General features: G+C 41.3%; 1 protein-coding gene across 3 annotated transcripts in view; it reads right to left on the bottom strand.

Moving 5' to 3' along the window:
* Positions 1-22120, bottom strand: part of JAM2 (junctional adhesion molecule 2) — a 76055-nt gene that overhangs the window by 18307 nt on the left and 35628 nt on the right. For all 3 annotated transcript variants that reach the window (XR_002338018.1, XR_002338017.1, XM_021070861.1), the window contains exons 2-6: positions 17468-17533; positions 11111-11218; positions 8028-8180; positions 5021-5223; positions 30-129 (exon numbers count right to left, since the gene is read on the bottom strand). Coding sequence is in view for 1 of the 3 variants with exons in the window: in XM_021070861.1 (XP_020926520.1) it covers positions 30-129; positions 5021-5223; positions 8028-8180; positions 11111-11218; positions 17468-17533 (630 nt within the window). In the remaining 2 variants the exon portion in view is untranslated. The remainder of the gene's footprint in view (positions 1-29; positions 130-5020; positions 5224-8027; positions 8181-11110; positions 11219-17467; positions 17534-22120) is intronic.

Here is a 22120-nt window from a genome sequence, read left to right as displayed (position 1 = left end):
ATTTGGTTCTCCCAATATTTCATGCTTACCTACTTGCATTCGTTTCCCAGGACACTTGCGATGTCCGACAGAATTACGGGCTTCACAGGAATATTCTCCACTGTCCAGTTTTGAAACAGCATTAAATTGCTATTTGTGGAAGAAAAAAATATATCTTTAAGCAATAAATCTGTCAGTAGACTCCTGAAACAACTGTGTTCCTTAAATTTAGCATTAAGTTGGTTTTTCCTTTTTCAATGAGTTAAGACTTTCTATCTTTACTGTGAATTCAAAAATCTGCCATGTCTTCAAGGAGTAATTAGCTAGGCCTCCCGTTTAATTTGACAGAGAAAGATTTAAATTTATACAGTGTGTCTTTTGTGAGTGATACTGAAAAAGTTGTACAGTTAGGAAGGCAGCGGGTATTTTTTAAAGTTTATAGCACATGGCAGCGTTAAGTATTCTAGGTATTTCTTATTCCTAGGGAACACTTTTTTTTTTTTTTTTTTTGCTTTTTTTTAGGGCCACACCTGCAGCATATGGAAGTTCCCAGGCTAGGGGCTGAATCAGAGCTATAGCTGCCGGCCTACACCACAGCCAGAGCAACACCAGATCCGAGCTGCCTCTGTGACCTATACCACAGCTCATTGCAACGCCAGATCCTTAACCCACTGAGCGAGACCAGGGATGGAACCCTCATCCTCATGGATCTCAGCCAGGTTCGTTAACTGCTGAGCCATGAAGGGGACTCACAATTGATAAAGTGAAGGTCTCCTCAGACTTAAAGGATAGTTTTCTAAGTCACGGGTGAGTTCGCCACGGGGGCAAACAATGAACACATCCTCTCAAGAGCCAGAGTTACTACCAGGAAGTAGCTCAGGGCCTCAGGAAGCCTTATTCAAGGTGGTTTTACGGGATTACACATTCCACCAGGTAGCGAGTATTGGAAAATTCTGAGGTCATAACGTCTAACCCTTGCTCCCTCTACTCCCTGCCAGAGGAACTCAAAGTTCAGGCGTGGATGTAATGAGCTTCCTAATTGTTACTAGTAGTTTTAGCCCCTTGGAGAATTTCTGGAAGGAAGGAGGGCAGGCTGGAGGAAAGAAGGGATGGGTGGATGGGTGGATGGGTGGATGGAAGGCGAGAAGTTAGTTAGGAGGGAATGCAGTGTGTCCTGGACACCCGGAAGGATCCTGCCAGGACCTACAGAGGGTGAGAAGGGTGCTCAGAACCATCCTTTCAGTATCCTCCTGTCACCCCCTCAGGACTGCAGGGGTCACTGCTGATTGTACCCACAAGAGGCCATGAACTTCTAAGGGGCACCACCTTATAGTCGTATAATCTCACCCTCATGTAATATCTGTGTATTAAACCACTCAGGGTTTTTGATCTATTAACTCCTTCTTCTCTCTTTTGAAGTTTTATTTATTTATTTATTTGCATCTGCTTCTTTTAATTAACTTGTTCTCACCACAGCACTGTTAAAAGTAAAGGCATGATTTCCAGTCTATAGATGGGGAAGTTGCCTTGCAGTTTTTATTTTACGACCCCGCCCGTGGCATATGGAAGTTCCCAGGCCAGGGAATGAATCCACGTTGCAGCTGTGACCTACACCTCAACTGTGACAATGCTGGATCCTTTAACCTACTGTGCCAGCCAGATAGCAAACCCATACCTCGGCAGCAACTGGAGATGCTATATAGTTGGATTCTTTTTTTTTTTTTTCCCCCCGTCTTTGTAGGGCCACACCCGCAGCATATGGAGGTTGCCAGGCTAGGGGTCAAATCGGAGCTGCAGCTGCCAGCCTATGCCACTGCCATAGCAATGAGGGATCCGAGCTGCATCTGAGACCTACACTGCAGCTCACGACAACACCTGATCCTTAACCCACTAAGCAAGGCTGGGGATCAAACCTGCGTCCTCATGGATACTAGTCAGATTCGTTTCCACTGAGCCACGACAGGAACTCCTGCAGTCGGATTCTCAACCCACTGTGCCACAGCAGGAACTCCTCCTTTTCCTCTCTTTTCAACCTTCAGTGCCCGCTTTCTGTAGCCCTCAACATGATGAGATAGAAAGCCTTCCTTTGCGGGAGTTCCCGTCGTGGCACAGTGGTTAACGAATCTGACTAGGAACCATGAGGTTGCAGGTTCGGTCCCTGCCCTTGCTCAGTGGGTTAAGGATCCGGCGTTGCCCTGACCTGTGGTGTAGGTCGCAGACACGGCTCGGATCCCACGTTGCTGTGGCTCTGGCATAGGCTGGCAGCTACAGCTCCGATTCAACCCCTAGCCTGGGAACATCCCATATGCCACAGGAGCGGCCCAAGAAATGGCAAAAAGACAAGAAAAAAAAAAAAAAGAAAGAAGGAAAAGCCTTTCTTTGCATATTCTCATGTTATGGAATCATCAGTCCCCAAAGCTAGACTCCTTTAAAAAAATTCACCCTGAACTCAAAGCCAAGGTTACGTGTAAACAATAAGTGAGACTAAAACTGAAAATGATCTTCCAGCACACTACAACTGGTGATTTTTAAAAAAGGAAGCCGTTGTTAACCACACACTAGAGTCTTTGTTTCGCTCACTGCCCAGAGAACAACCCACCCTGCTTCTGGCCGGGTGCGTCCCTTTGACATCACAGGTATTTCAAGGGTTGGGGTGAACTGAGGAAAGAGAACCTATCCTATATCATTTCAGACTCGCCTTGGGGCTTTTTATCACCTGCTCTGAGAAAAAAATAAATTTGGAAAGTAAATATAGCCAAGTGTGACAGCAGATTTTCTGCCCAATTTCTCAGTGTAAATATCACTCGGACCTGCTGACTGAGCCTCCTGACAGTGAAAGGGCGCAGCGTGGCCTTCCTTAAGGAGCAGCCACATCCCCCCAAATGCTTATCACTGTCGCTTTATCCATATGCTCCATTACTGACAAACCAGAGGATCCAGTTTTTAAATGTTACTGTGCACTTGTAGGTTGAAGGAATGCAAGGAACATTACACCCTCCTCTTAAAATTCATTACCAAATTTATTACCATGTCTTTTAAGATTTTTTGAGAATGGTTGCGGTAGTGATTCTGCATTGCCGGAAATCAGACATTTTTAAATGGACATATTCCTTTGAATGGAAAAAAAAAGCTTCAAACTTAACGATTTTTTTTTTTTTTTTTTTTTTTTTTTTTTTTTTTTTTTTTTTTAGGGTGGCACCTGCAGCATATGGAAGCTCCCAGGCTAGGAGTTGAATGGGAGCTGTAGCTGCCCGCCTATGCCACAGACACAGAAACACCAGATCTGAGCCGTGTCTGTGACCTATACCACAGCTCACAGCAACGCTGGATCCTTAACCCACTGGACAAGGTCAGGGATCGAACCTGCATCCTCACGGACACCATGCTGGGTTCTTAACACACTAAGCCACAATGGGACCTCCCTTAATGACTTTTTTTTCCACTCACACCGCTACCTTAAAAAGTCAGAGAAAAAATATTAACAACACTTTTATTTGTAAATGTCATTAATTATAAAAAGCTTATTTATAGATTTCCATCAGTCTTTCTTAGAAATGCTTTTCAATCAATCAGACAATGTGGACAAAATCATAAGTCACAGACTCAATTGTCAATGATCCAGTTATGAAAGAGTTTAATGACATAAACACCCTATTGTAGGTTGGCAAAAGTTACTCTTCCCACATGGTTGGCACTGAGGTCAGGGCTTCCCTGAGACAGCCTTTTTTTTTTTTTTTTGAAGTATAGTTGATTTACAATGTTGTGTTAGGTTCTGGTATACAGCAAAGTATTTAGTTTTACATATATATTCTTTTTCATATTCCTTTTCCTTACAGTTTATTACAAAATGTTGAATATAGTTCCCTGTGCTATACCGTGGTGGGGCCTTGTCGTTTCTCTATTTTACACAGAGTAGTGTGTATGTGCTAATCTTAAACTCCTATTTTATTCCCCCCCTCTTTCTCCCCTTTGGTAACATAAGCTTGTTTTGTATGTCTGTGAGTCCGTCTCTAGTTTGTAAATAGCTTCAGTTGTATTATATTTTAGATTCCACATATAAGTGCTACAATATATTTATCTGATTTATTTCATTTCACACGATAATTTCTAGGTCCATCCATGTTGTTGCAAATGACATTATTTCATTTTTATGGCTAATATTCCATTATTACATATGTGTGTGTGAGTGTGTGTGTGTGTGTATACACACAACATTTTTTTTTTTCTTTTTAAGGCTGCACCAGCAGCATATGGAAGTTTCCAGGCTAAGGATCGAATTAGAGTTACAGCTGCCAGCCTACAACATAGCCACAGCAACACAGGATCTGAGCCAAGTCTGCAACCTATACCACAGCTCATGGCAAGGCCAGATTGCCCACCCACCGATTGAGGCCAGGGATTGAACCCACATTTCCCTGGATACTAGTCAGATTCATTTTCACTTCCCCACAGTGGGAGCTCCTATACTATATATTTTTTATCCATTCATCTGCTGATGGACAGTTTGGCTGCTTCCCTGTCTCGGCTATTGTAAATAGCGCTGCTATGAACACTGGGGTGCATGTATCCGGATTATGCCCAGGAGTGGGATTATTGGATCAAATGGTAACTGTATTTTTAGTTTTTTAAGGAACCTCCCTACTGTTTTCCATAGTGGCTCCACCAATTTACATTCCCGCCAACAGTGTAGGAGGGCTCCCTCTCCCAAAAGACTTTTCGTTTATTTCCCTGATATTCTAAACATGAGACTGCACTGGGTACTTTCCAGGCCTGATCCATCATCATGAATCCATCTTGGCTCACTTCAGGCGCCTGGTGTAGACCTTCGTGTGCCCAGCTCCCCAGTCTTCCGTTTTGTCTTCTCTCCTGTGGCAGCCTTTCCATCACTTCCCTGTGTGAGTGCCACCGTCTTTCCTGCTACCCCTTCCTCTCGCCACTTAAGTAGCAATGGTTATGAGCCCTCTACTGTTCATTATTCTAGTTCTGATGTTTTTTTTCCCCATGCAAACAGTTATTAGGCCAATGCTTGAAATGTCCTTACCAGACTTCCAGATTTTACATTCATTGTATATGAGCTGTTGGTGCTTTGGGCATCCAGTCTTGGATTCCCTGACAAACGGATGCCATCCTTAAACCATGTGTATTCGGGAGCTGGATTGCCTTCTTTGTCTTGACATCGCAGCTCTACCGTAGTGCCGCTCAGAGCAGAACTGGGTACTTCACATGATGGAACTGCTGGAGCCACTGAGGGATGGAAGTCAAATGGTACTGGTTATTTACAAGCAAAACAGGGATTTTATTCATTTATTTATTTTTATTTATTTTATTTTTTATTTGGTCTTTTTAGGGCTGCACTAGTGGCATATGGAAGTCCCTGGGCTAGGGGTCGAATCAGAGCTGTAGCTGCCAGCCTACGCAACAGCCACAGCAATGGAGGACCTGAGACGAACCTGCAATCTACACTACAGCTCATGGCCACTGAGCGAGGCCAGGGATCGAACCTGCATCCTCATGGATGCTAATCAGATTTGTTTCCACTGAGCCACGATGCGAACTCCGTACAAGCGAAATAAGGATCTTAACAGCCAGGTAAAGACAGACCTATTGGGCACCTGTGATAGAGACTGGCTACTTGTTCGGGAGATCCACTTCCTTTCTTGGTGGCCACACAGCTAGACCACATTTTCCAATTCCCTTGTAGCCAGATGGGGTCAGTCAAGAGTTCTGGCTAATGGAATGAGGGGAAAGTGATAAATGCTATTCCCAGGCCTGATCCATAAAAGCTTCCTGCAAGATTCTCCATTCCCCTTCCCCTCCCTTTACCACATAGGTGTTAATATCCATGTGACCTCAGAGAACTGGGCATTGAAGATATCAGACTTATATCAGCTTGGGTCCCTACTGATGTCATGAAGTAGAGCCGTACAGTTCCACCACTACAATCTCTGTCTTCAACTATTTAGACTTTATTTACATGAGAAAGAAATGTCTATTATGTATGAGCCACTCACTGAGAGTTCAGGACTTACCTGTTAACAATAGCAAGCACTACATTGGCTACTATAACAGCTATTCTCTTTTAGATAAACAATCTCCACTTTTTCCTTAACCCAAAAAACAATTTTTTTTGGCCACACCTGTGGCATGTGGAAGTTCCCAGGCCAGGGACTGAACCCAAGCTGCAGCCGTGGCCCAAGCTGCTGCAGTGACAACCACAGGTCCTTAACCCCCTGTGCCACAAGGGAACTCCCCCTCACCAATGGTGTAAATGTATGATTACCAACTACATTCAAAACTCAAACCTGAGTATATTTTCAAGGCCAGTACTCAAACTAAGGTCCCATTCAGGCCAATGTAGAGAATACCTGACTTAGAGTTATTCTGGTCCCAGGGATTTATAAAGTAAATCAGACTTTAGTCCAATCCAGGGAAATAACGGTCTGTAGTAGGCAGAATTCTAACGATGGTCTCCCAAGTTCCCCACCTCTGGTGTATACACACTTTCTCTCAAACACCAATCTAGGTACTACTCTGAAGGGATTTTAGAGCTGTAATTAAGGCCCCAAATCTATTATCTTTATAGACATAGATGGGTCCGACCTCATCACATGATCTCTTAAGTAGTTTTTCTCAGGCTACTCACAGAAGGGAAAGTCAAAGATGCAAAGCCCAAGAAGGATTCAATGTGCTTTTGCTGGATTGAGGGTGAAGAAGGCCACGTGGCAAGGAATGTGGTGGCTCTACGACAGACAGCATAGACTGGGGACCAGGTCTACAATCACATGGAACCAAAATCTGCCAACCGCGAAAATGAGCTTGGCAGCAGATTTTTCCCGAGAGCCTCCAATCAAGAATTCAGCCCAGCGGACTCCTTGAGCTCAGCCTTGCAATGTCTGGGGCAGAGAACCCAGCTGTCATGCTGGACTTTTAATCTACAGAACCATGAGCTAATAAATGGGTAGTGTTTGAAGCTGTTAAGTTTGCCATCATTTGCTCTGTAGGAGTACAAGACTAAAAGTACCTTATTAGAATTTTAGAAAGAGCCTAGATTATATAGAAAAAGGAAGAAGAGTTATTTTATTCTCTTTGCTTGGCACTTTCTAGTAACATCTGTGGAGAAGAAAAGGTGTTCTTCCACCAGCTGTCATCATGGGCAGTTACACCTGTTAGTGAGTCTTAGAGTAACTAAAGGTATTGGTTTGGGAAAAGTTAACTCCATCAGGTTCCAAATCCTGCTCCAGATACTTCCTAGCTGTGCAGACTGGGGAAAATCACTTAGCATCTATCTCTCATCAGTAAAAACCACTCTGTCAGTGAAGATTAAGTAAAATTACATATGTGAGAAAGTCTAACACATACTAGCTGCACAATCAATGCTTATGTCCTTTCTTTACCAAAAAAACTTCTAGACCCCCCCCCAGCTGCCTTTTTTGTTTGTTTGTTTTATTGGCTTTTCTATTATCTCCTTTGAAACTTTTCTATGGTAACAGAATGACTACATATGCTGAAAGTGATGGAAAACTAAACTCTTGAGGAAATGCTTCTGCAAACAGCGTAGGACCATTAAGATATGCCTCAATTTTTATTTTATTTTTTTTATTTTTTATTTTTATTTTTTTCTTTTTAGGGCCACATCCGCGCCATATGGAGGTTCTCAGGCTCGGGGTCCAATTGGAGCTACAGCTGCTGGCCTACACCACAGCCACAGCAATGCAGGATCCGAGCCACATTTGCTACCTACACCACAGCTCATGGCAACGCTGGAGCCTTAACCCACTGAGTGAGACCAGGGATCGAACCAATGACCTCATGGTTCCTAGTCAGATTCGTTTCTACTGCACCACAACGAGAAGTCTAAATGTAAAGAGATTTTTGTCATAATGAATCAGTAAGAGTAAAATGTTAGCAGCCACAGGATGTGAAAAGGAGAAACAGTCAAGAGTTGGCAGGAAAGGCAGTTTATAACTTTACCGACTGGGGCCCCCACCAGGGCTGGGTGGTGGGGGTAAGGGTGGGGAGGAGTCATCACACACATTTGAGCACATCACCTAATACTTCCAGGGTGACCGTATCCTCTGCCAGGTTTTGACCTTGTTCGGATGGAGCACTAATTTCACAACGATACTTCCCGGCATCATTTCTTGTAACATTTTTGATCCGTATGCTGAAATCTATCAGCTCAGCTCGATCTTTAAAAGCACCTTTTAGAAAAAGAAGACAATGGTGTTAATAATGATGCAGTCACTTTCTAGAAACTACCTCCCTCTAGTCACTTCATTCAATAACTTCGGCATTTATTTTCCTATTGATAAACTTAATTTAAAAGCTTAAGGAGGGAGTTCCCGTTGTGGCGCAGTGGTTAACGAATCCGACTAGGAACCATGAGGTTGCGGGTTCGGTCCCTGCCCTTGCTCAGTGGGTTAATGATCCGGCGTTGCCGTGAGCTGTGGTGTAGGTTGCAGACGCGGCTCGGATCCCGCGTTGCTGTGGCTCTGGTGTAGGCCAGTGGCTACAGCTCCGAATAGACCCCTAGCCTGGGAACCTCCATATGCCACGGGAGCGGCCCAAAGAAATAGCAAAAAGACAAAAAAAAAAAAAAAAAAAAAAAAGCTTAAGGAGTTCCCGTCGTGGTGCAGTGATGAACGAATCCGACTAGGAACCATGAGGTTGCGGGTTCGGTCCCTGCCCTTGCTCAGTGGGTTAACGATCCGGCGTTGCCGTGAGCTGTGGTGTAGGTTGCAGATGCGGCTCGGATCCCGCGTTGCTGTGGCTCTGGTGTAGACTAGTGGCTACAGCTCCGATTCGACCCCTAGCCTGGGAACCTCCATATGCCGCGGGAGCGGCCCAAGAAATAGCAAAAAGACAAAAAAAAAAAAAAAAAAAGCTAAAAAATTATATATGGGTGCTGTTATTTCAAATTCCCTACTTTTTTCTTTACAATGTCATACTGTTGACAAAAGAACATTCAGTTCTGTATTCCCATATTTTATTATTTTTTTATTTTTATTATTTTTTGTCTTTTGTCTTTTTAGGGCCACACCCATGGCTTATGGAGGTTCCCAGGCTAGAGGTCCAATCAGAGTTATAGCTGCTGGCCTTACCACAGCCACAGCAATGCCAGATCTGAGCTGAGTCTGCGACCTACACCACAGACCATGGCAACACCGGATTCTTAACCCACTGAGAGGGGCCAGGGATCGAACCCGTGTCCTCATGGATACTAGTCCGGTTCGTTAACCACTGAGCCATGATGGGAACTCCTATTTTTATTTTTTTTCAGGGCTGCACCATGGCATATGGACATTCCCAGTCTAAAGGTTGAATCAGAGCTGCAGCTGAGGCCTACGCCACCAGAGCTGAGGCCTGTGCCACAGCCACAGCAATGCCAGATCTGATCCACATCTGTGACCTACGCCACAGCTTTCAGCAAAACCGGATCCTTAACCCACTGAGAGGGGCCAGGGATCGAACTCACAACCTCATGGATACTAGCTGGGTTCTTAACCCACTGAGCCACAGTGGGAATTCCCCCATATTTTATTGTAAAGAATTCAACCCTCATTCCTGACTCATCCCCTTTCTAGTATGCTTATTAAAATACTCACATCTTCTGAGGATACCAGAGCATATCTTTAATTAGCTGGAAGAGTAACTTTATGTGTGGTGGGTTACATGGTACTGTCCACGAAAGTGAAGCTGAGGGGTATTTAATAACATACTTTTGGTTAGTTTTTGATAGTAATGGGTGCAGAATTAAAACAGTGTTTTGTTTCATGTTCAGGTGTCAGATTGGCAATTATAGAAAATTCAAGTAAAGACAGCCTGTGCTCTTAGACCCCTGCTGTCTGTAGTCTTATCTCATCTTGACAGATAAGAACAGAAGGATATTTTTTTAAAGTTTTATTGTCTTTTTTTTTTTTTTTTAAGGGCTGCGCCTGTGGCATACAGAGGTTCCCAGGCTAGGGGTCGAATAATAGCTGTAGCCTCCAGCCTACGCCACAGCCACAGCAACGTGGGATCTGAGCTGTATCTGTGACCTACACCACAGCTCACAGCAGCACTAGATCCTTAACCCACTGAGCAAGGCCAGGGATTGAATGCATGTCCTCATGGATGCTAGCTGGGTTCGTTAACCACAGATCCATGACGGGAACTCCAAGTTTTATTGAATTATAGTTTATCTGCAAGGTTGTGATAATTTCTGCTCTAAAGAAAAGTGATTCAGTTATACATGTACACACATCCATTCTCTTTCAGATTCTTTTCCCACATAAATTATCACAGAATATCGGGTAGCATTCTCCGTGATGTACCCAGAGGGATATTTTAAATTCTCCAAGCACTTTAAACACTTGCTTGCTTGCTTAATTCTTAAAGATTAAAGTAATACATAGTATTTTAAAGTAATAACATGTTTATTATACTTGTTAAGTTATACTTACCACTTTTAAAATAATTACAGTGGAAAATTTCAAGCACACAGACAATGAGAAAGTTTAAAAGGAACCTCAGCGACTGAACCATCACCCAATTACAATGGTAAATCAATGCACAGCCTATCTTGCTTCATCTGTTCCTCTAACCACTGGATTATTTTGAACCAAATCCCATGATCATCATCACTTGAAGGTAAAAGCTTACTGTATATTCAACAGGAAGAACAGGGAGTAGAAAGCAATGTATGACAAATAAAAAAAATTTCAAAAAAGAAAGCACTGTATAAAGATAGTTGAATTTACCCTCCGCTAAGTCCTAACTCCCTAAACTTCTCAGTGATGGGTTAGTTTCTTGATGGTGATATGGAAATGGGGCAGTTGCTACAACTGAGCGGTGACCTTTCACCCCAACCCCATCATCTTTTCCTCCTTTCTCTCAAGAGTTCAATCTACTGGGCCACCAAGAACAATGGCCTCTAGGACGGGACGGAGAAATGAGGGGTCCGTGGAGTTCACCCACTTCTGTTCTCTGTCCTCTGCTTCTGTGCTTGTTGTGTTCCAGGTCTTGGTCCCTGCTGGTTTCAGCTCATGCTTTACAGAAACACATTTTCAGTCATCAGCCATGTCCTGCTCTCTTTGGTTAATTAAAGGATCGGGGTCTCTTGCCCTCCCCTCATTGAGTCCCAGCTTCTTACCTTGAAGAGCCTGTTGATAGTAGACAAAGGAGATACCCCGCCCCAGTTTCTTCCATTCTAATCTGGAGGACACGGTCTTCTTTGGGTATTTACAGGCTAAAATAACCTCTAGGAACAACAACAAAAATACTTGTTTTCTAATTGTCCTTCTGAAATTATACTTTATTAAATTAATAGGCTTAACATCCTTCAATTATTCTTCCATCCATTCATTCAATTATTTACTCATAAATTACCTCAATTGATGGTACCTCAGGTACCATGCTGGCTTAATTCAAAGATAAATCGAAAGCATTATGATTCTTGGAGTTCCCGTTGTGGCTCAGTCGGTTAAGAACCTGACATAGTGTCCGTGAAGATACAGGTTGGATTCCTGGCCTCACTCAGTGGGTTAAGAATCCAGTGTTGCCACAGGCTGTGGCAGCTTGGATCTGGTGTTGCTGTGGCTGTGGCGTAGACTGGCAGCTGCAGCTCCAATTCGACCCCTAGCCTGGGAACTTCCATATGTCACAGACGCAGCTCTAAAAAGAAAAAAAAAAAAAATAGAAAGAAAACATTATGATTCTTCCACATAATAATTTTGTGACGTTATACTACTTTCCCTAGTTCCTTGTTTTGGCCGTGTTGTGCAGTGGCATGACGTGGGTATCTCAGTTCCCAGACCAGGAATTGAACCTGGGCAACAGTGGTGAAAGCGCTGGGTCCTAACCACAAGAGCACAAGGGAACTCCCAAATCTTTTTTTTTTTTTTTTTTACTGTCCCTAGTTCTTGAGCCTTAGGTGCCATTTATAAAATAAAATAGTATGTCATAGAGGTGTCATGAGTCATCATATAAAATAACACACTCAAAGCCCACGTGCCTGGACACAGTAAGTTCTTTACAGCTATGACTAATTACAGCTACAATTAATTATTTATCTTTTTCTTCCTCTTCTCAGTCTTCAAGGAGTTTAGGGTCTGGGAGAAGAGGCAAATAAAGTAATGTCATTTCAGTCCAACATGAAGAGTGCCAGGATAGAGGGAAGCAGTGGGTACCTCCCACTGAGTGATGAAGAAAGTCATTTAGTCCAGCCCATGCCACACTATGGAACCCGGAACGGTCCCTTCTTTAATGACCTTCTCTGCAAATAAGCTAATACACACCCTTTGTGATCTTCTAATAAATCACAGACTCCGACCCCTCATCTCCATCCGGAAAAATTATTAGAAGAATTAATCTGGGCATCAAGCTTAACCGCCTCAGTGGAGCTCGCCAGGGTCACTTTCCCATAAGGAATTTACTGCACTTACGTCATTCATGAATTCCTGGAATCACCCAATGAACCCCCTCTTATAACTGTCCAAACAAGATGACTGAGGGAGGAAAAACCCCAGGGCCTGCCTGCCAACTGCGGTGATTGCCAAGTGGAAACCTCTAGTTCTAAATATGTTTAAAGTATATTCCAGCTGGGCTCTCCAGAGTGTCAACTTCATATTCCTGAGACTTTTCCCCCCCCTCTGTAATGCATATAGATACACACAAATGTCTTTTTACAGACATGTTTACAGTTATGCTACACAGAAATGTGTGCAGAGGGACTTGTCTGAGGAAACGCGGTTCTGTTGTGGTGATTAAGGAGAGCGGGCGGTGGCCTTCCGGAGTCTTGAGTTTTAGATAGATTTCCTTCCCGTATTTTGTTGAGTTTCCAACAATTAAACACATACCCACACTCATTTTTAGCCCAAACTCCTAGGTCTTAGGAATAAATTTATACTCCAATAATCATATTGTTTCACATTTTTAACTGGACACACACACCCACACACACACACATCCCTTTGGGTGAATTCTTCCTGATGTTTCTATTCATTGCTCTATGGAAAACCTCTGCAGAAATTATACTTAAAATGTCACCAAATGGTTTGCTAAAGTGCAGTGACTCCACTCCAGCCTCCGTCTCATGGACCCTATGAAACATGGAGAAACGGGGTATTCAATTTTTCCAAATTCTATGGAGGACTATTGTGTGTCTAGCATTGTTCTGGAATTAGAGCATTGAGCAAAACAAAGGTCCCCGTCCTTTGGGATCTTATGATTTTCAGACACACAAGAAACACCACAAAGTGAATTATACAGTAAAAGTCATGAGTGTTATGGAAAGAAGGTGGAGTAGATCAGAGGACAGGAAGTTGGAGGATGCTAAGGGATGGGGGTGCAATTTTTAAAAAATAGAGTAGTCTGGGTTCACCTCATTTCAAAGGTGAGATTGGACCAAAGACTTAAGAGAGGGAATTCGAATTCCTTAGAATTCAAAATCAAATTCAGTTTAGTTTTGCGGTTCTTTGGGAGTGTTCCAAGCGGGGGAGCATCTTGATCTTCAAAACTGTGAGAAACAGTCAATCTACGGAATCATGGGGTCAACATCGGAGGATAAGGAACTAAGTGACCTTAGGAAGTAACTACCATGGACTCGCCTCTCTCTTTTCAGCCAAAATTCAACATGCATGGCCAGCATAATTTTCTCTGTCTAGCCCTCAAGTTTAAGGGACAAGCTTTGGAGTTAGACCTCAGCCATAAACTAGATGTGTGATGTTGGGTAAATTATTTAACTTAAAAAAAAAAAAAAGATGTGCTTGTGTTCGAATCTGTAAAATGAGAAGAACAACAGTACTCATCTCTCCAAGTTATTGTGAAGATTAAATGAGATAATGTGTTTATATGTTTGGGCACAAATGTACTTTGTATATAGTACTTGCTCCATAGATGTTCATTATTACCTTCACCTATGAGGTTTTTCTCTTACCTATAGTTGCAAACTTGCTGTGCATTAAAGAAATCCATTAGTTGCAAACTTGCTGTGCCATGATAGAAATCCATACTTTTTTTTTGGCCATGCCTGTTGCATGAGGAAATTCTGGGCCAGGGACTGAACCATTGCCAACAATGCTGGATCCTTAACCCCTCGGCCACCAGGGAACTCCTAGAAGTCCATACTTAATAGTATAAGTATAAATTGATCTCCATATTACTAAGATTTGAACTAAAGTGTTACCCGTGTTTGAGACAGCAAAGAAAATGTAATACAGATATAAATATTTACTTTCTCAAAACAAGGCATATTAAAGCAAAAAACGGCACCTAGTTTTTCTGTTAGATGATTATTATATTGCCAAAAATATCTGTTTCAGTTTGGATTGAGAAAAAAATAGTTCTTGATTTAGAAAAATCATTTTTTCAACATGTAACAAAATAATCACTTTTAGGAATCACACTGAATCATTGTGAATTTTAATTTTTCTAAGATTCTATATTGCTGTCATTTCATTTCATTCTCTGTGCTCAAGTTAAAAGTCATCAAAACCTTACACAATGTAAGAAAATTGATACTAGCAAAGTAGGTCTAAAGAATTACTATAAATAACTTTTATGGAGAAAAGCATGCTATTAAATTCTGATTTATTGCTCTCAGGCTTGACACTCTCTGCATAAGGCCACTTATATAATTTATAAGCCTGGCAGAGGGGCCCTCATTTAACTCTCATTTTGCTTTTGGCATCACTATAGGAAGTGATACAGAAAAACAGTACCGAAAAGAAAGAATTAATTAATTCATGATTTAGAGGCATCAGAGAGACAAAAGACAAAAAAAAAATAAATGAACTAGGGGGAGCACACATACACATATATACAAATCATAAAATATTAGACATTACATAAAATTAGGTTACTTTGTAAGATAACCTAAAACTGAAAGGTGGAAGAAGGTAGACATTTATTTTTGCTTTATGGAAAGCCAAGTTGGAATGACTGGAGCACATATAAAATAGAATCAAAATGTAATTTTTAATTAAAAGGAGCAGAGGTGAAACAAAAAAATAGAAAATATTTATTTGGGAGTAAATAAGACTAACATCTGATTGCCCTAAATATGGAAGGATTTTCTATATTAAAAATCAAACACATATTTTAAAGTGCTGTCAGTGGGGAGTTCCCTGGGGGCTCAGCAGATTAAGGATCGGGCAGTCACTGCTGTTTGGGTTCTGCCATGGTGAGGGTTCTGTCCCCTGACCTGGGAACTTCCACATGCTGCAGGTGTGGCCAAAAAAAAAAAAAATACAAAGTTATATAAGTGGTAAAGGGTTTTAGTTTAGAGTGATGGAAATGCTTTGAAATTAGATAGAGGTGGTGGTTCCATAACACTGTAAATGTAATGATTGCCACTTAACTGTGCACTGTAATATCATGAATTTTAGGTTATGTGGATTTCACCTCAGTACATATTTTTAAAGTAACCTGAGACTCAAGAATATACTTTTTGCATCGTAAATCAGATATCATGGCATTAGTGCCTGGGGGGCAGTGCTTGGGTCCACCTGGACCCAACAGTAAGAATAGGAAAGTAAAAAGTAGGAGAAATTAACTTCATTTCCTTTGTGCCACGTGGACATCCTGACCCATCTTTTCCACTCACTGTGCTCATTCACTGGCATTTCCAGTCTCTTTTTGGCCTCTCACTCAACTACGTTTATCTTTCCCTATAAGTACTCCCGAGTCCCAGATTACTCCCAATCATTAATTTCTTTATCCCACCTCTCCCCACGGTTAAAACTAAGTCATGATAGGAGTTCCTGCTGTGGTGTATCAGGTTAAGGACACAGCATTGCTGCAGCTGTGGTGTAGGTCCACACTGCGTCTTGGATTCAGTCCTTGGCCCGGGAACTTTCATTTGCTGTGGGTATGGCTAAAAAAGAAAAAAACAGGCGTTCCCATCCTGGTGCAGCGGAAACAAATCCGACTAGGAACCAGAAACAAATCCGACTAGGAACCATGAGGTTGCAGGTTTGATACCTGGCCTCACTCAGTGAGTTAAGGAGCTGGTGTTGCTGTGAGCTACAGTGTAGGTCTCAGGCACAGCTCGATCCTGTGTTGCTGTGGTTGTGGTGTAGACCCCTAGCCTGGGAACCTCCATATGCTGTAGTTGCGTCCCTGAAAAGACAAAAAAAAAAAAAAAAAAAGAAAGAAAACCTAAGTCATGATAAAGCATGTTTTATTAGCTTAATCATGTAAAATATAAGGATTTCAAAGAATCTGATTAACCTTAATAATTAAAATAAGTGAATGACAGGCTGGTTCTTATCCTAGCATATTTTAACTTAACAAGCACAAACAACTTACTATATGCCTGGCACTACTATAAACACTGGTTAAATATTAGTTCATTTAATTCCTCCTCACCTCAGCCCTCTTTTTAAAATCTTTGTCTCTTTATTCCAAACCTCTCTCTCTCTAAGAACCTAAGACATATTCAAAGAAGAGGGATCAAACATTTGAAACCTATTTCTTAAATATTTATGGTCTCAAGAAGCATCACATTTAAGAAATGGTAATTCTTCTTGTTGCCCAGTATTATTCATGTGTTCTCAGTAAAAGATCCTTTGGAAAAGTAGTAGATGTCAATATTTGAAGTCCATTGATAAAAGCTCTTATAATTCCTTTTGGTTATTAGATCCTTAAAAAAATTTAATTATGATAAATACACTTAATTTAAAATTTACCTTCTTAATTTAAAATTTACCTTCTTAATGGTTTAATTGTGTTAATTTGTGTTAAATATATTCACATTGTTGTGCAATCTCCAGAAATTTTTCATTTTGCAAAATTGAAACTTTATACCCATTAAATACCAACTTCTCCCTTATAAATATTTAAGAAGCCAAAATAAAATAACAAAATGATACCACCAGATAAGCTCTATTAATGTTATCTTAAATACATACAGTAGGGCTTATGTTAATTTCCACTCATGAAATTGAGCTGCCAGGAAATTTTGCAAGATCACCACCTTCCAGTTCTACGAATTAGATTTGCTGTGTTGCAGATACTTGACATAATAAGAGACCTTTTTATTTTTTTTTTGTTTACATAATAAGAGACCTTATTATTTTTTTTTTTTTCTTTTTAGGGCTGCACCCGAGGCATATGGAGGTTCCCAGGCTAGGGGTCAAACTGGAGCTGTAGCTGCCGGCCTACACCACAGCTCACGGCAACACTGGATCCTTAACCCACTGAGTGAGGCCAGGGATCGAATCTGCATCTTCATGGATACTAGAGAGATTCGCTTCCACTGAGTCATGTGGGAACTCCAATAAGAGACCTTCTTTGTATATCAGGTCTTTTATGGAATGTCCAGAATTTCCACTGAGGAGATGGAGAAAGAGTTCTCCAGGTGAAAACAGCAGGGTGCAACATTACAGGCAGAGGAGTTAGTGTGAAGTGAGGCAGAAGTTCCTGACAAAAAATAGAAAGATGCTCATGCATGTCATCCCCATGAGTCATTTAAACAGTACAGCCCATGAAAATCAGTAAGATACGCTACCTTGATACTCTATTGCTGTGACTACGTGATGATCTTTTGGGTCAGAGAATCCACAGGCCTTATGATCTGAAAGATGAAAAAGACAGGACAATTAAAATGGTGCAAAAGGCCATTCTCAAACGCTTGAATGGGATGCCATATTAAAGCAAACCGACCTAGTTTGATGACAGCCTCACGCAGTTCATAACACATAAGTTTTAAAGCATCAAAATAGGAAATGCCAAGGCAAACTCTCTGTTTTTTATTCCATTTTCTCCATTGCGGTTTTGCCCTTTAAGCATTTCGCCAAGCAGAACTCATGAATCTATTTGCCCCTCCGCCCCAAGACAACAAGCCTGTTTGTTAAATAAGAATCTATGTCCTTAATTCAGCCTAGTAGGTGATCAAATACTATCACAGCTATTGCCCCCTGAAAACAAAAGCTAATTATTTTGAGTGCCTTACGTAAGGATATAAACTGCCTTAGAAACTTATCCCTAACTATACCTACAACATATAGAAATGAGTCACTTAGCATATTTTTGGGTTATGAAATGTATACGTGGTATACAATGTTTATAAACTTTGTATATAAGATTATGATGAAAAATTCAAATAGAATATCTTTGTTTTCCCCCTAAACATTTCAATGATTTTCCAGGATTGGTCTATAGGGTTGAAAAGACTGACCTATTATGGTTCCTAATGGGATCTGATAGTTAATTGCTGGATGCTGCTGCTGCTGCTAATGATGATGAGGAGGATAATAGTGAGGACATCAGCATCGCTCTTGTAAAGTTATATGGAAGTTTTCATTTTAAAGACGTGCTTTCACATATTTTTTTAATTTAATAACATTCAATATGTGAAATGACTTGGTGTGGTAGGCATAATCAAGACTTTAAAAAAAAAAAGTAGCAGAACCAGGAATTAAAATGGTCTGATTTAATCTTTGATAAGATCACTTTGTATTATTTCACTTTATGGATATCACTCTATGGCCCAGCTTAATGACCATGTTTAAAAATAATTTAAATCATTTCCTATTACTATGCATCTCTGAAATATAAATGCTACAAGGGCAAGATTTTCTGCCTGTTGTATTCTCTGATATAGTTGAAACACCTAGAAAAATGCCTGGCATAAAGCAAGGCACAATGACGATATACTGAAGTAAGGAATGAAACCCCTTCTTATTGTTTACTCGTGAGAAGAATCCAGTAAATGAGGTCAGGGCAAAATGATACTAAAGAAGGGTCCTAGAAGGAAGACAAGCCATGCCTCTAGGAAGGTGTCATAAGTACGCAATATTGGGTTGGTGTTAATTATTTTAATACAAAGCATTCTTGCTGGTCATCTTGAGTAAAATCATCCTGAGTAAACAATTTAGGCAAACAATCCAACTGCAGTTCACCCTAAAAAATCATATGGGAAATAGTCTAAGACCAAATTAAACTCATAAAAATCTAAAGAAGGTTATTTCTTGTTTCTTTTCTGTTTTTTCTTTGCTTGTTTGTTGATTTTTTGGCCAGGCCTGCATGCCTTCAGTTATCCATCCAGGGATAGAATCCACACCACATCGGTATCTGGAGCCACAGCAGTGACAACACCAGATCCTTAACCTGTTGAGCCATGAGGGAACTCTAAGAAGTTTATTCCTTGAAGATATATTTCTGCAGTTTACTAGAAATGCTAGTTCTCTGCTCATGCTACCATCTGTTTTCTGTCATCATATAGTTCACTGACCCTATTTTCACCAAGGCCAAAATGACATGGAGTTCCCCTGTGGCTCAGTGGGTTAAGTATCTGGTGTTGTGACTGCAGTGGCTCAGATGATGTGGTGATGCAGGTTTGATTATTCATGGCCTGGAAACTTGCACATGCTGTAGGTATAGCCAAAACCAAAACCAAAAAACAAACCATCAAAAATGATGTCTTTGTTGCCCTATTCAATGGACACTTTCAGGTTTTATCTTACTAATCTCTTCCTGACATTTGACTGTGCTGACTCCTGTGGATTTGGTGACATGATTCTCTTTTAGTCTTCATTTGGTCTCTGTGGGGTCTTCTTCCTCCTTGTTCTGCCCATCCAACCATCCATCCATCCATCCATCCATCCATCCATCCATCCAGAAACTGCTTTCCCAACTCAGCTAACTCCTTTCTGTATAAACTTTTATATACTCTTATTGACCCATCTACCATTTTTACTGAAAAGTCCTAAATCTGTGTCTCTAGCTCCATTCTCTCTTTTGAGATTAAATCCATAAACTCCTCTTCTGGTGAGTATCTGTATCTCCATTTTCTACAAGCACCAAGACTCGTGGGCAAAACTGAACTCTGCTTGTCCCCAAACTTTGTTTTCTTTCTACAGGTCCCATCACAGTGAAAGGTCCTACAATCCACATGGTCACTCAAGCCAGGAAATGAGGCACATCGCCCATGAGCAGTCATCCTTTCATCCATTTACTCATCCATTTCCATCTAGAGACAGAGGTGTGTATCTTTCAGGATAGTGTTTGGAAACATGTGCCTTTTCTCCTCTTTGCCCTCCCCCACCTCCAGGCTGCCAAGTGTTCTTTGCCTCAGGGAGGGGATGTGGGTAGCCAAAACCCACAGAGAGAGAAAAGCAGGGTACGTCCTGCCTTTCCACATTTAGAAACCTGGGCCAACAGGGAAATGGAAACAATGCATAGCTTAAGCAAACATCTGAGCAAAGACATCATGAGTAAAATATACCTTCTCCCCGGACCAGAGTAGAGAGGAGCAGGTGGGTGGGAGGACATAGGCCTTAGTGGGCTCTCAAGAAGGAACACCACCAGCTAACACTTATTATGCACTTGGGTATTAGGCAACATTCCCATTGCTTTACATGTATGCATTTATTGAACGCTCACACGTCTCTGTGGCAGGGTACCATTTTTATCCACATTTTTCCCAGTGGGGAAACTGAGGCACAGAGAGGGTAAGAAACTTGGCTAAGGGTATACAAGTAGTAGGTGGTGGCGTTGGGATTTGACCTTTCATCTGAATTATACTCCATGTCCACATTGTTTATTACTATTCTATACTGGGCACCATATCACATTCCCCACAAGCTGAACTGTGGCATCAGGTTAACTAAAGATGCCAGGTAGAAAGGTCCATGGATCTAATGAAAATGGAACAGGCTGAGAAACGGGTGGTCTTGATGAAAGTAAAAGACTGGCTCAGAAGAACAGCAGGAAGATGGAAGCTGAGAGGCTATACAGGTAGGACACCAAGTAATCTCAGAGGGAAGGTTCTAGACAAGGGTTTCTAAATGCGAACACTGATGGCATTTGGGACTGGAACATTCCTTCTTGTGGGAGCTTGTCCTGTGCACTATAGGATGCTCTGCAGTGTCACTGGCTTCTACCCACTAGATGCCATCCCTATCCCTCCCACCCCAAGTCATGATAACCAAAAATGTTTCTAGATATTGACAAATGTCCATTTAGAGTAGGATGGGGAAGCCACAGCTGTGGAGAACCACTACTCTAGACTCACAGGTAGGTTGGTTTGAAGATCCAGGAATAGACTTCAGGAGGGCAAGGAACCATCAGATCAAGGATTTTGAAAGTTTCTATGATATCTTAACTCTGAATAATTTATTACACTTCTGAGAAGGTGGGAAAAATTGTTCCAATGACATGGCATCTTTTCTTTCAATCATTCGTCTATATGTACATTGCCACATAAATGATTCTTCTACTTTGCTACATTTTATTCTTCTTGAAGAGCACCTGCTATTCTGGATAATTCCCCCCCCCCCACCTTTCTCTCTTCCTTGGAAGTCTGGACAACAAATCTAATTGTGAAAATAAAAATCTCAAAAATCTACAAACCTCAAATGTCTAACTCCACTCTTCAACTTTAACTATTCAGATTGTACATATCTTTAAGTTGCAAGCATTTTCTAAGGAGACTGGCAAATCTTGTGTCTATGTGAAGAATGGAGGCCTGAGCTGATTCTTTTATTGACCCTTGTAAATATATATAGTTGTATAAGGCGGTCACCCATGTGGCTCAGTCTCAGAGAGGGCCACCAAAGAGTAATTTCGAACCATGAATGGCCCTAAGGAATCTTTTTAAATACTTGATTTTCCCCGTTCCATCTACTTCCGTCACATACCAGAATATGGTGCATAGTCCTCTGAACCCCTCCTTTTTTTTCATTTTTAAGTTTTATTGAAGTGTAGTTAACAATGTTGAGATAATTTCTACTCTACAACAGTGATTCACACACACGCGCACGCACACGCACACACTATCCATTCTTTTTCAGATTCTTTTTCCACATAGATTATCACTGCATATTGGGTACAGTTCCTTGTGCTATATAGCAGGTCCCCTTTGACCACCCATTCCACATGCAATAGTGTGCATATGCCAGTCCCAAACCCCCAGTCCATCCCTCCCCCAACCTGTCCCCTTTGGTAACCGTAAGTTTGTTTTCAAAGTCTGTATGTCTGTTTTTGTTCAGTGAATAGGTTCATTTGTATCATATGTTAAGATTCCACATCTAAGTGATGTCACATGATGTTTATCTTTCCCTGTCTGACTTATATCACTCAGTATGATAATCTATGTCCACCCATGTTGCTGCAAACAACACGATTTCATTCCTTTTCATGGTTGAGTGCCTCTCTTTTC

This window comes from Sus scrofa, chromosome 13, assembly GCF_000003025.6.
Source record: "Sus scrofa isolate TJ Tabasco breed Duroc chromosome 13, Sscrofa11.1, whole genome shotgun sequence".
In the NCBI taxonomy this organism is placed as follows: Eukaryota; Metazoa; Chordata; class Mammalia; order Artiodactyla; family Suidae; genus Sus; species Sus scrofa.
The sequence above is the reverse complement of the archived record's forward strand: the minus strand, read 5'-3'. Positions and strand labels throughout refer to the sequence as shown.